The sequence below is a fragment of the Sorex fumeus genome, unplaced genomic scaffold (assembly GCF_029834395.1).
Source record: "Sorex fumeus unplaced genomic scaffold, SorFum_2.1 ptg000014l, whole genome shotgun sequence".
NCBI classification, from domain to species: domain Eukaryota; kingdom Metazoa; phylum Chordata; class Mammalia; order Eulipotyphla; family Soricidae; genus Sorex; species Sorex fumeus.
Genome location: NW_026606071.1, coordinates 8,254,661 through 8,269,523, shown reverse-complemented (window position 1 = coordinate 8,269,523; position 14,863 = coordinate 8,254,661). Strand labels below are relative to the sequence as shown.

The following is a 14,863-nucleotide window of genomic DNA, read 5'->3' as shown; positions in this document are numbered from 1 at the left end:
CTGGAAATCTCTGAGGACCTTAGTTTCTGCAGAGAGGAAAGAGGATTTAGAACCAAAGGAGAGACTAGGGCGCCCTCTAGCGCTGGGATTCTAGAGCGGACAGCGTCACAAGGGGCGAAGGGGCTATAAAGGACCGCGTGCAGGAGCTCAGAGAGCCTGAGGATGGGTAGGGGAAGGTGTGTGCCACCTGCACTGGAGCTGACCCTCACCTCGGGGTGCTCATCCTCCTGCCAGTGAGCGCAAGTACTGGGAGGTTTTGGCGAGTTGGATGCTTGGCTCCTTGCTCCCAACCCAGGATTGTAGGTTGCTTCAGGCAAGCACGTCTGAAGGTGGGGTCGGGATCCTCGGGCGAAAGTCCCCAAGTGAGTGACCACGAGTACCTTCTCCCTCCACCTCCTCTCGAGGCCCGGGGGTGGGTGAGGGTTGGGTGGGTTCGCAGCCCCTGTTGGGGATGTAGGTGAGTGGGTGGTGAGGCGGGGGGCTGCAGACTCCTAAGGGAGCCAAGGAGAGGTGCGAGGGCCTCCTCGCCCACTGTTGCTGCTCTTTAGCATTTCTAGACTAGCGAGTGGGTGGGAACCGACCCAAGTAAAGTCCCAGAGACTCTCAGCACTGACGCACAGGAAAGCCTCAAGGGGGGAGGAGAGATGCAAATGTGCCCCCGACGCTGGTTTCGAGGCTTTACCTGGGCGGGGGGACGGTGAAGGGCGGCGATTCTGAGTGGGACCCGGTGCCCAGCTGCAGGTACGGTGCGCGGACACGCCTTCCTGCGGCTGCCGGGGCCAGGCCGGGCCGTCGGGGCTGCGGCGTGCTGCGGGCCTTTGCGCGGGGCCGCGGGTTTGACAGTTCCTCTGCTTTCGCTGGGCTGAGAACCGGCAGGGTTTGAAAGCGCCGCGCTCGTAACTCGCAGAGACGTGCTCCGGTGCCTCGCGGAGCTTCGGGTGGCTGCGGGCCGTGGTGGGTGGGCGAGCTGGGGCTGCGGCGCGGGGGCTCGGGGCTCGGACCCGGGGGAGACCCCTCCCCACGTTTTTATCTAACCTTTCTAAGAGTCGCGGGGTCTGACGTTCGCTCCAGTACCTGTTTCCGACAAAAGAGAGAGAGAGAGAGAGAGAGAGAGAGAGAGAGAGAGAGAGAGAGAGAGAGAGAGAGAGAGAGAGAAGGAAGGGAAGGGAGGGAGGGGGGAAGGAAGGAAGGAAGGAAGGGAGGGAGGGAGGGAGGGAGGGAGGGAGGGAGGAAGGAAGGAAGGAAGGAAGGAAGGAAGGAAGGAAGGAAGGAAGGAAGGAGAAAGAAGGAAGAAAGAAAGGAGAAGGAAGGAAGGAAGGAAGGAAGGAAGGAAGGAAGGAGAAAGAAGGAAGAAAGAAAGAAGGAAGGAAGGAGGAAAGAAAGAAAGAAAGAAAGAAAGGAAAGAAAGAGAAAAAGAAAGAAGGAAGGAAGAAAGGAAGGAAGGAAGGAAGAAAGGAAGGAAGGAAGGAAGGAAGGAAGGAAGGAAGGAAGGAAGGAAGGAAGGAAGGAAGGAAGGAAAAAGAAGAAGAAGCTTGCAGCTTTGCTTGAATGGGAGCGGGTGAGAATGTTAGGGCAGGTCATCATCTTTGCAAATGCGGGGTCACATTGGCCTAGTTATTCGCTCGGGAGACAGTGGTAAAACGGTGTCTGCTGGGCTCTGGGGGTGAGATTTCTCTTAACTGGGTTCTAAGGCTTTTCTAGAGGCGAAGGTGGAGTGAAGTCCTGGGAAGTATATGTGCCCTGTCCTTCTCTTGCTCAGTCCCAGCTGGGCTCTCTGGATGGGGGGGGGGGGGGGGGGGGGTACGCCGGGGACTAGGGTATTGGAGAGTTACCTAATTTTAGGCGGAGTTGATTCAGTTGATTCTCAGAAAACAGATTTTTCAGCCCATAGCAAGGATCCTTTAGCAGCAATTGTGATTGTAGTGCCATTTCAGTTTGTGTCCCTCTGGCAATTTGTGACTTGTGAACGAATTAATTAACCTAGGAGGCACTGTCAAGATAGCATGGGAACTAATGTTCCAGGTGTGTGTCTCTCTCTGTGTGTATGTGTGTTTGTGTACATACTGGGCATCTGGAAAGTCAAATGTGCCTGGGGCCAGGAAGTCGCAAAATCTCCTTGACTCTATGATACTTTTCATTTTTTAAAAGTTGGAATGATAATTATCACTCACCTATTCTACTTCCATCTAAAGTGTCTCTGCTTCCTGTAACAAGCGCTTGAGAATTTCTAGCATGCCTAGAAATAGATTGTGTCTTAAGGTCTTTATAAATATAAAATAATGTGAAAATGAAACACTTTCTTTTCTCAATTGCTTTCATTTAGCAAAACGTTGGCAATCATTTTCTTCTATATATTTAGATCAAGGAAAAGGTGCCCCCAAAGGATTCCATATAAACCCAAGAAATATTTATAGAAATGCACGAAACTTACTTTCATCACGTTCTGTAGGCAAAGGAAATCCTAACTTATCTAAATGTTATGGTGCTTAGCCGTGTAATAAATTTTCCTTTGATCTATAATTTCTGAAAAAAATTTAAAAAACTATAAAAATCATACCATTTTTGCGACCTTTTCAAGTTAATAAATATAATTGAAACTTATAAATTGGTTAGAAGTGGGGCTAGTTTTTTGTTTGAGGGCCACACCAAGCAATGCTCTTTGGGCTCTGTGCTGAGGGATCACTCCTGGGAGTGATCAAAGGATCATTATAGGCAGTGGCAGTGGAGATCAAACCGTGGTTGCCGCAATGTAAGGCAAGACCTGACCTGCTGCACTGTCTCTCAGGCCCTAGTCATAGTGGGAATAGGTAGAGAGGAACACAGGCTTCTGTTTTATGACAAGCTACCAAATATATGTCTGGTGTAGGTTTATCACTCTCAATTAACTTGAGGTCTAACTATTGTTGGATCCACTCCAGAGACTTAATCTTTAAAGCTTTTAATCATTATGGGCTGGAGAGATAATATAACAGATTAGGCACTTGCTTTGCACACATGAAGGAAATAGGTCAATCTCTGGCACGATGTATGGATCCACTGAACCCCTCAGAAGTAATCCCTGAACATAGAGTCAGGAATAAACACTGAGAACATCAAGGCTTGCCCCCTCCAAAATTTCTTTTTCTTTTGTCTCACTGTTGTGGATCATCACAAAGAAAAGTTATCAGTTCAGTTAGTTTGAATGGAAAGAATACATATGAAGTACATGTAAATATGAAATTAGAGAATTTTAGAACTATAAAACTGAGTCTACAACACAAATAGACATAAAATATATAGAAAAGGACTAGTCAAATAATATATAAAATTCTGTTGTTTGTTCCTTGTTTTGAAAACATTAAATATGTTTTTAGGATACAGGTCTCCCTACTATACAAACTTTTGAAATGTGGGTGATACTTGCAAACACTGTTTGCCTTCAAGATACTTTACATCTAATAGCATAGAGGAAACATAGATTAGGGAAGGAGTTGTTGAGAATACACACTCCGATGAAGAATGGGATCAGGCTTGGAATGTTGGATACTGGGCAGGGAAATGAAAACTCTTTTTGGAGAAGCTTCCAGCAGTGCCTGGTAAGCAAAGGAGAGTTGGGGTTTGAGGCAGAGAAAAAAATCTTCCTGTCATCAGAGATAATTTAGAAAAAAATCTTAGATTTGCTCAAACTTTGCATTACAAGCATACTCTCTTTTGTGTTTTCTTGAATTGGATGATGTAAGTTTTCCTTCAGTTAATGAATAGTATTATATTTGCCGGAAATCTAAGGGGAAAATGTACTGCAGTTATTAAATTTTACCTTTAAGTTTGAATTTTACCTCTTATTTTATAGCATGTCTCAGTGGAATCAAGTCCAACAGTTAGAAATAAAATATTTGGAACAAGTAGATCAATTCTATGATGACAACTTTCCTATGGAAATTCGGCATCTTCTGGCCCAGTGGATTGAAAGCCAAGATTGGTAAGGTCAACCCTTTTTGCATTTTCCCTATAGTTGAGATACAAATGCTTCATGCTCTGTCCAAATAAATTTGTTCTGTGATCCACTTTGGAATCAATAGATACATTCATTTCAGGTATTGAAAAGTTCCCACAAAGGTGGAAAAGCATTCTTTGTGTTTTATTTACTGTAGATGAAAACCTAATGATTCCAGAGCTGTTTCCTAATAGTTTAAAATATCAGCAATCTATGTATTAGAAATTCAAGAGGAGGACCGGAACATGTAGGGCATTTGCCCTGTTCATGACCAAAACGGGTTCAATCACTGGCATCCCCAAATACTGCCAGGAGTAATTCCTGAGTGCAGATCCAGAGAACCAGGAATAACCCTGAGTACCTATGTTTATGACTTAAAAAGCCAAAACAAAAAAAAAAAAGAAAAGAAAAGAAAAAGTCGAGGCAGATCTATCATTTATATAAATTCTCTGTCACAAACTTGACATAATGTTTGTAGTGTATTTCATAAGCATTCTTTAAAACAAAATTTCCCTCATATAACTAAATGTTTTTCTATAAATGTCTAATTTTTACTATGTTATATAAACATTTGTAGGTAAAGTTCAGCTAACATTAAATAAATTCACAATGTTGTTCAATCACCACATCATTTATCTACAGAACAATTCTTCCCACTCTGAAACTCTGTATCCATTCATCAAAAAACAGTTATCTGCACTCCATTCCCTGGTAGCCACTTGTCTATTTTGTGCTTTTCTGAATTTGGCTATTCCGGATATTATAGATAAATAATTACAACAATTGTAATTGTGGTGATGTATTATTTCATTTAGTATAATATTTTCCAAGATTCATTCATGTAACATATGTCAGAAATCCCTTCCTTTATAAGGATAAATAATATTCTGTTTTACACATATGATACACATTTAGTCATTAATATGTAAATAGATATTTGAGTTGTTTCCAACTGCTGGTTAATGTCAAAAATGAATATTGATGAACAGATATCTGTGCAAACCCCCATTTTCAGTTCTTATCCCCCCCCCACACACACACTGGCTGTTCCTGTAGTTGCTGGATATCACGCCTCCCATTGCTGCAAAGCACACTCTCAACCCCTGCTTCCAATTCCTTTGGGTTTCATCCAAGAAATAAAACTGTTTCATGTTACTGTTTATATGTTGAGGGCCTCCATTGTTTTCCAAACCATTTTATATTTATACCAGCAATGCACAAGGATTTTAATTTCTCTCTATCCTCTCCAATGCTGTTATTTTGGTTTTTTTTTTGTAACAGCCATCCTAATAGATGTGAAGAATAACTCTTTGTGTTATGTTTTGCATTTTTGTAATAATTAGTAATGTTAAGTGTCTTTACATGTGCATAATTTAATGTTCAAGAATCTTCGAATACCTACCACTGTGAAATGAGTTATCATTTATAAAATTAGTATGGTAAACAAGCAAGCATTTTACTAAATTATCTCTTGTTATCTATTAACATTTGCTTTTGTTTGTTCATTTAAGGGAGGCAGCTTCTAACAATGAAACCATGGCAACAATTCTTCTTCAAAACTTGTTGATACAACTGGATGACCAGATAGGTCGTGTTTCCAAAGAGAAAAACCTACTCTTGATTCACAACCTGAAAAGAATTAGAAAAGTTCTTCAGGTGAGAATGCATTTTATTTTATCGTAAATCTTAAAATTGGAATTAACAAGTCTTAAATTCTGTTTAAAAAATAAAATGTATATCCCTTATTTTACTACATTCAAGCCAGATTTGAGGGCAAATATGACTTGTTTTACCATCTTAGATGTTGTGTTCAATTTCATCATGTTCCCCAATGTTGTTATTTTTTCATGAAATTAATTGTGTATGTGATTGGGGAAGAGATTATGTGTGATTTGGAAATACTGGAACAGGAGTTTGAAATATGATCATTTTTCAGCTATCAACTGTACAAGAAAGTTCTACCTCTGAATAAGAATAATAACTGTCTTTTGCATGATTGTGTCCTTGATTAAATTAAAATCTTGCCTCATTTAAAAGTGTTTTTTGGCCCACTCTAGTGACCTATTCCAAAGTCTCCCCCAGCAAATCCGAGTTTTCTGTTCGGATAGAGCGTGAAGCTTTCTTGTACGGTGGCATTTAGTATATTCTGTGTTCATATTATTTGTGTTTTCCCCCAAATTGTAGATTCCTTGAGACAAGAGCTTTAGTATCATCTTTCTATCCATTGAGCCCATCATTAATAGCTATGTAAGAGTCATTGTTTAAAGAAATGAATAAGGTAAAGGTAAAGGTAAAGGCCCTCCCGTTGATCGTCGATTTGCTCGAGCGGGCCCAGTAACATCTCCATTGGAGATTTTGTTGTTATTGTGTCTGGCATATCGATTACTCTCGGTAGCTTGCCGGGCTCTCCGAGAGGGGCGGAGGAATCGAACTCGGGTCGGCCATGTTGGCCACGTGCAAGGCGAACGCCCTACCCGCTGTGCTATCACTTACTTTACTTGAAAGAAATGAATAAAGCGTAGAAATCAGAGATAAGGCTAATAGTGAACTAAAATCAGTGATGCTAATGTAACAAATTATGAACATAAACTTACAAAATCAGATAACATGGAAAGTAGATTCCATTTCCTAATCATTTGTAGGAGGCCCATCTCATAGAAGATGTTTTAAAAAGTTTATCTAGGTTGTAATAGAAATGAATTAGGGAGAGCGACATACACATTAGTTGTGTTTTCTGTTGTTTGGGTTACACTTGAGCCATCTTTACTTGACCTTTTCCAATACCTTGTATTGTTCTTCTATAAATTAAAAACTAAAACAAACATAAAACTAACAACAGACATTTGAAATTGAGAAAACCACTTTACTTTTTGCCCTTCTTTTCTTCTGCAAAATATATTATTGGATATTAGTATAAATTCATAGTACAATAGTAAATAAAACATAATAAACTATAATTTTATACTGAGACAAATGACACGTTTTGTTTATCTTTAACTTAGCATATTTCCAGTAAGTTTTAAAGACCATTTTTAAATTTATTTTTTGTTTTAAGGCACAATACATAGTGGTGGATGGAGGCTACTCCTTGCTCTGTGCTTTGAGGTCACTCCTAGGAATGCTGAGAGGACAATGTGGTTCTGGGGATTGAACCTGGTCTCCCTTGTACAAAGATGTGCTCAGTTCATTGAGCTATTTCTCTGATCTTACAAATGTTTTTGAGTAAAATAAAAAGATCCTCCATCAAGAAGAAAAAAAGGAAAAGGAATATTAAGCTTCCTATTTAAAAAATTATAGATACTGTGCTTATCTGATTTGAACACTTTAATCCTCAAGAATTTTAAATATGGTGCTAGAGTGATAGCACAGTGGATAGGGTGTTTGCCTTGCACTCGACCAACCCGGGTTTGATTCTCAGCATCCCATATGGTCCCCCAAGCACCACCAGGAGTAATTCCTGAGTGCAAAGCCAGGAGTAACCCCTGTGCATTGCCGGGTGTGACCCAAAAAGAAAAAAGAAAGAATTTTTAATATAATACATCTTAACCTGTATAGCAAAAAAAAAAGAAGTAAATATGCAATATAACTGGAGAACTGAGAAAATAAATGTCATTTTATTTTAGTTTTTATAGAACAAGTGAGGCCTGCAACTTTAGAATTTTATTTACTATTTATATCAGAATGTGAATCAGCTTGTTATAAAAGACATGAAGCAAGAGTAAAGGAAGCTCTGGGGTGAATCGAGAACACTCATGCCCTCACCACAGCTCTTTTGTTTATCTTGGGGTTTTTCGTTTGGTTTGGGGCCACACCCAGAAGTGCTTCGGGGTTACTACTGGCTCTGGACTCTGGAATCACTCCTGGCAGGCTCAGGAGACCATACAGGGTACCAGGGATCAAACCCAGGGCAAGTGCTATGCCCACTGTAGGAAGGCTCCAGTCCATTGCTGCGACTCTTTAAAGGAAAGGGAGTCTCTTGTGAAGACCAGGTGTAAGCTCTGTATCAGGAAGAACTCTTGCTCTGTGACATTCTTGCTATGGTCAACACAAGGCATTTACACTGAGTAGAATCACACCGCTATCTGTCCCATAAGGATATTAGGAGTTATGGTAGGGTTTGCTAAAAGCAAATGTATTATCAGACACTTTTCTTCCCATCATTTTACTATGGGGATCCTCCTAAGCAGTGCTCAGGGGACTCAAGAAACCTTGTCAGCAATTCTCCAGTTTGTGGTTCAATGATTGGGACTAAGGAGCCTCAACCCCTGTGATGCCAGGTTTTCTGTGCTATCCCAGTGATACTTGACACTTTGGGGCCTCGGTTGGTGATTTTGGGGGCACATTCTTGGTGCCAGGGATCAAACCAGTATCAAAGGCATGAGCCTTAAACCCCGTAGTATCTCTCCAGCACCCATCTGTACAGTTCTGCATATCCTCCTTCTTCATCCTTCCCTTCCCAACTACCTTTATTATTAACATCTTGCATTGATATTGCTACATTTGTATTGTTGAAGAACCTATTATGAGATTCTATATTAAAGTCAAAGATTGCATTAGGGTAATTTGGACAAGTCTCTGAGATTTTCTCCAAATTTTTTTCTTTTTGGGTCACACCCGGTGATGCACAGGGGTTACTCCTGGCTCTGCACTCAGGAATTACTCCTGGCAGTCCTTAGGGGACCATATGGGATTCTGGGAATTGAACCCAGGTTGGCCACGTGCAAAGCAAATGCCCTACCCATTGTGCTATTGTTCCAGCCCCTCTCCACATTTTTATTGAGAAACCATGATTGACAATACTATACATGACAGTTTCATGAGTATGTCGCTCCAACCCCACACCCACCACCAGTGTCACAAAATCAGTGGATTTTGAGAAATGCCTAATGATAGGTATCACTGTTTCAATTTTTCTAATCAAAAAAAATTCTCTTTGTTTTACAAGTTCATCTGTCCTCCTCTCCCCTAACCTCTGACAGCCAGTGATCTTTTTAAAATTTGCTTGTTTTTTGGCTTTTGTATCACATCTGGTGGTGCTCAGGGCCTATTCCCAGTTCAGTGCTTGGAGTTTGCTCGAAGCAGTGATCAGGGACCATGTGTTGCTGGGCATAAAGCATGTAAATCATGCACTCCAACCCTTTGAACTATCTGCCAGATCAACCACTGATTTTTCTTAAACTATATTTATAGACCTGCTTTTTCCATAATGCCATATGGTTGAAATCACATGTTGTCATATAATTGTAATCTTTTCTGATTTGGTTTTTTTGACTTAGTATATGCTTCTAAATTCCCTCCATTATTTTATAACTTATGAGTTCATTTCTTTTGACAGCTGAGTGATTTTCTTTATGAATGCACTATAGTTTGATCTATTTTTGGCAACTATGAATAAAAATTATATTAATATTCATGTATAATTTTTTGTTGGTATGTGTCACATGGGTTGATTGTTGGACCTTGTACCTGGACTTTCTATTGAAATCTCCTTTTCTTTTATTTTAATTTATTTATTGAATCAATGTGAAAACAGTTACAAAGCTTTCAGATTTAAGTCTCGGTCATACAATGATCAAACACCCATCCCTTCACCAGTGCATATTTTCCACCACCAAGAACCCCAATATACCCCGCATCCCACCCCTCTGCATGACTGTGAGGCAGATGATTTCCACTTAACTCTCTCTCTACTTCAATTACATTCATGATTTTGACAAAAGATGCACCATTATTATTTGGAATTTTATGCCAACAATCAAACCTGCTGCAAAGGCATTGTGAAAAAATTTGTTTTTTATTGCTGGTTATGAAGACCATATGATGTCGCCCAGCTGCAATAGAGGCAGCATGATTTTGGATTTCTCATATTTTACTAATAAAGTCTGGAGGGATTTCTGCCAAAAGCTCTATAGTTTTGAGATTGGTTTGTGTGCCTCTGGGGCCATGGCCATGCCAGAGAGCTGCTCATGGGGGGACAACTTGTGGTCTTGGTGGAGCAGGAAGGATGTGCTGGTTCCATCCCCCATCCCATGAGGTCACAGTTGCCCTGTCATACCTGGCTGTCCAATAAGCTCTGAAGTGGTGGCCACCATGCTGGCGGGGGTGGGGAAGTCGGAAGACACAGACACCGTTTCCCTCCCCGGGGGGGGGGGGCGGGGGGCACAGCGCCATAGCTTAATGCATAGTCCATTTACGTTTCTGCCAAAAGCTGCTGGGTTCCGAATTAGGTCTGTGTGCCTCTAGGGCCATAGCTGTGCTGGAGAGCCGCTCGTGGGGGGCTACTTGTGGTCTCAGCGGGGCCGGAAGGACTTGCTGGTCGAAACTTTTTCTTATTCCCCTTTTGTTCATGTCTTATTTTATCTGGGCAGCTTCAACAAAAAATACAATTGATTGAGTGGCTTAAAATAAGACATTTCCTTTCATGATTCTGGAAGTTGATAAGTCCAAGATGAAGGTACTAGCAGATTGATGTCTGTTTTGCCTAATTCATAGATTGCTGTCTTTTTACTACAACTTCCCATGATCAAGAGGAGAGTGAGCTCTCTGGGGTGACAATTCTGAAAGCACTAATTCCATTCAGAAAGGCTCCACCCCCATGACTGAGTCACTTCCCAGGTATACACATCAGGTCTCAGGAGTTCAACAGACGAATCTGGGAAGGAGGGTCACAAACATTTAGTCTATAGTACATTTCCTCTCCCACAAAATGACTTTTAGACAATAGTCCATATTTATGAAAATTGAAGTAATACAGCAAAAATGCAAACAAAATATTAAATAATCCAAAATCTGCTGCTCAGATCTATCCACATTAATATTGAACAAACACTATTTCAGACATCTCTCTGTATATAGCGTTAGAATGTTGTGATACATTCTAATCACAACCTAAAACACTCACATTCCTATACATTCCTATCTCCTACACACAGGGTTGGAAGACAGAGCTTCTCGCTCTCTCTCACTCTCTCTCTTTCCGTCTCTCTCTCTTTCTTTCTCTCTCTCTCATATACACCTTACACTCACATACATGCATCTAAATCTCCCCATGTGTCTAATCTTCCATTAATTTGTTTCATAGCTTTATTATTTATAGTTCTGGAGCCACACAACACCTGTTCAGGGTTTACTCCTGGCTCTGTGCTCAGGGATCATGCCTAGCAGGCTCAAGAGATAAAATGGGGTACCAGGAACTGAACCCGGGTCAACTGCATGCAAGGCAAGTACCCTACCTCTTGTACTACCGCTTGACCCCTGTTTCATAGTTTTTATTAATCTGACTTTATCAATTTGACCCTTTTTGCTGGTTGGTCTCTTCCTGCCATTAGAAAGTAATCTTTACAAAGAGAAGGCTTCTTTGTCTATTTACTGTTATCTGCCAGTATCTAATCTGTGCCTGGAAACATAGTAGGGACTTGTCAATAATTTTTAAATAAATATAAGAATGCCTGGATAAAAATAAAGCCAAAAATAAAACCAAAAATAAAACTGACACAGTACATATGCTTTTATAAGAATGAAAATTTTCCAATTTGATTAAATATTAAAATTTTATTCTCCAATTCATATCTTCTCACTTCCTTCAATACTTTTTCCCCAAAATAAAGTGCACTGAAGTTAATAGAAAACTATGAACATCATTAAGAGTTGAAATTAATTTAATATCCCTAAACTATGTTTTTAAATTTTAAACTTCATATCATTGACTGTAACAGAACATGGAAGAAGTTAATATTCTTACAAATTAGCACTCACTACCCATCACCTCTGCTTCCCAATTTCTCTTAGTTGTATTTTTCAGTTACATTGTCATCCTGTTGTATAATTGCAATTCACATACTTGGAGTATTGCACTTTGATCCCTTCTTAGTTGACCAGATTTCATCAAGTTTTTCACGAAGGTCTCAATAACACTGCCACACTTGAAAGTTGTGATGTGTAAAGATGTCTGTCTTTAGAGAGCACTAGCTGATTATAGAGCTTCCAGTTATTCTTCTATTGTCTCAACTATTTATAAAGACCTATTCATTGATAATGGAGAAGTATAAGAACATCTTGAATTTCCCGATTCATCCACAATTTCTTGGGAAATCTGGGCATCTGTAAGATTCATGCATAAAGTCTCCTAAAGCACATATTTCTTTTTTTAAAATTTTTATTAGTGAAACACCATGAGGTACAGTTGTAGACTTACAAATTTTTGTGCTTGGGTTTCAATTATACAGTGTTCGAGTACCCATCCCTCCACCAGTGCCCATTTTCCACCACCACTGATCCCAGTATCCCTCCCACCCCCCATCCCCGCTATCCCACCCTGGAGCGCATTCCCTTTTGTTCTCTCTCTCCTTTTGGGCAAAGCACATATTTCTGCTGATTGTTCTGCAATGACTTTTTCTTGAAATAAAACTGTCTTTCAAGCCCTGAAACCACAAACTCAGTGTGGCTCAACACAAAGTATAAAAAGCTTACAGGCACCCTTGCCTGTCATATGTCTTGCCCATGCAAGAACAGGAGTGAAAGTCAGATATTATTATGAGAGAAAAATGTGCATATTGTTCAGGACAAAGTTCATACTGACAAAGCATGAACACCAACAAAAGCAAGAAAAGATGCAGGATACAGTGACTGTTTAGCATGGCACCCAAATAGTCTGTCCTGCATATAGTAAATATTTGAACGAAATAGAAAGGTATATGTGATAATATATACGTATATAAATATAGCACTGGACTGGAGCAATAGCACAGCGGTAGGGCGTTTGCCTTACAAGCGGTCAACATGGCCGACCCGAGTTCGATTCTTCCACCCCTCTCGGAGAGCCCGGCAAGCTACCGAGAATATCTTGCCCGCACGGCAGAGCCTGGCAAGCTACCCGTGACGTATTCGACATGCCAAACACAGTAACAACAAGTCTCATGATGGAGATGTTACTGGGTCCGTTCGAGCAAATCGATGAACAACGGGAGGACCGTGACTGACTGATTGACTGAAATATAGCACTGTAGCACTGTCCTCCCGTTGTTCATCTATTTGCTGGAGTGGGCACCAGTAATGTCTCCATTGTGAGACTTGTTACTGTTTTTGGCATATCGAATACGCCACAGGGAGCTTGCCAAGCTCTGCTGTGTGGGTGGGATATTCTCGGTAGCTTACTGGGCGCTCATATACATATATATAGTTTATGAGGGTTCCTCATCTCAAGAAACTTTTGAACTAATGTCCCAATTGTCAGTTTTATGTGGAACAAAATTTTTATTCAGTTTAACTGTTACATAGTATTTCTTTGTGTGAGTCTATCACAGTCGATCCACTTTACAGTTGATGGGCATTGGGATTATCTCCAGTATTTCTTTGCCACTTAAAAAGGTTGATCTGAACATTCTAGTGTGTGCTTCTCTGTATAGATATGCAAAAAATTCTCATATTATTGTGTAAGTGGGCTGGAGCAATAGCACAGCCGTAGGGCCTTTGTCTTCGTAGGGCCTTTGTCTTGCAGGCGGACAGCCCTGCAGAGCCAGGTTTGATTCCTCCGCCCCTCTCTGAGAGCCCGGTAAGCTACTGAGAGTATCTTGCCCGCATGGCAAATCCTGGCAAGCTACCCATGATGTATTCGATATGCCAAACACAGTAACAACAAGTCTCACAATGGAGACGTTATTGGGCCCAGTCGAGCAAATCAATGAACAACGGGAGGACAATGCTACAGTGCTATTGTGTATGTGAAGTTGCTGGATCATGGAATATATAAAGCTTTAATTGTATTAGATAATGCCACATTTTTTTTAAAAGTGTGATTTATATTTCACATAAATTGGTTACATCAGTTTACAATTTAGTGTCACTTGCTTGCGCTTATACGCTACGTCAGATACCATGAAACATACTGGTAGTGCATATGTGTAATTGCTTCAGTTTGAATTTTTGTTCTTTAGCTAACTCTTTATTTAATTGCTTGCCTTGTTTATTTTCTGCTTTCTTTTTTCCCTTATAAATAAATTTAACTACATTTTGAAAGATAATTTTGATATTATTCAATATGTAATACTCATTGTACTCTATAATTCCAGTTTTAATTTCTGTAATCTACATTATTCCAGTTTGAACTTATGCATCTTAGATATTCACTTTGAAAGTGTAGCAGAATGCTAGGTGGAATATAGGAGATGTCAAAAATGCATAAATAAAGTTATCGAATTAAAGTAAATTATTGAACTAAAAATGTTTTCACCGGCTAAAGAGATAGTATAGTACAAGGAAAATAACTTAAAAAACATCAATATGAAATATTCTTCTTCAATGTATTTACCAGTTTTATCATCTTGAAATATTATCATGTGGCTTTCTTTTTTCCATTTGGTAAACTGATTTATGTCTTTCATGTTCATATTTTCTATAGCATTCTGTACTAGGCATATCTTTTACAAATATATAAAATATTATGATTTATTCAACAAATATTTAATGAGCCCTTATAAGCTATCAGTTACATCTCTTGTTTGTATGATTGGTTGGCTTGGGCCACACGGGGCCAACCCAGGTCAGGTGAATGCAAGGCAAGTACTTAACCACTGTACTAGCTCTCTGGCCCCCACTATTAGTCACATTTTAAGAATCAGGCATTCACGCATGGGAGCCTTGTGGACAGCAGGTATGAGCCGGGGTACTGGGGGCGACTGGAACCTCATGGGAAGTGGGGCGTTTCAGTCCGCCCTTCATGCCCTACCGAGGCCACCAGTTGCCCCCCACTAGCGGTTCTCCAGCACGGCCACGTCTCCAGTGCACAGAGACCAATTTCTTAACTATCTGACTTTCAGTAGAAATACTTCCAGGGTCAATAAGTAAAATAGCAGAAATCCAAAGCCAACATTTGGTTCTCGAACCCAGCTGTAG

General features: G+C 40.4%; 1 protein-coding gene across 1 annotated transcript in view; it reads left to right on the top strand.

Moving 5' to 3' along the window:
• The first annotated feature begins 645 nt into the window (after positions 1 to 645).
• The window catches only part of STAT4 (signal transducer and activator of transcription 4), a 121,670-nt gene continuing 107,452 nt past the window's right edge, over positions 646 to 14,863 (top strand). The window contains exons 1-3 of the mRNA XM_056111799.1: positions 646 to 741; positions 3,830 to 3,958; positions 5,485 to 5,629. Of these exons, the coding sequence (XP_055967774.1) occupies positions 3,831 to 3,958; positions 5,485 to 5,629 (273 nt within the window). The 5' untranslated portion in view covers positions 646 to 741; position 3,830. The remainder of the gene's footprint in view (positions 742 to 3,829; positions 3,959 to 5,484; positions 5,630 to 14,863) is intronic.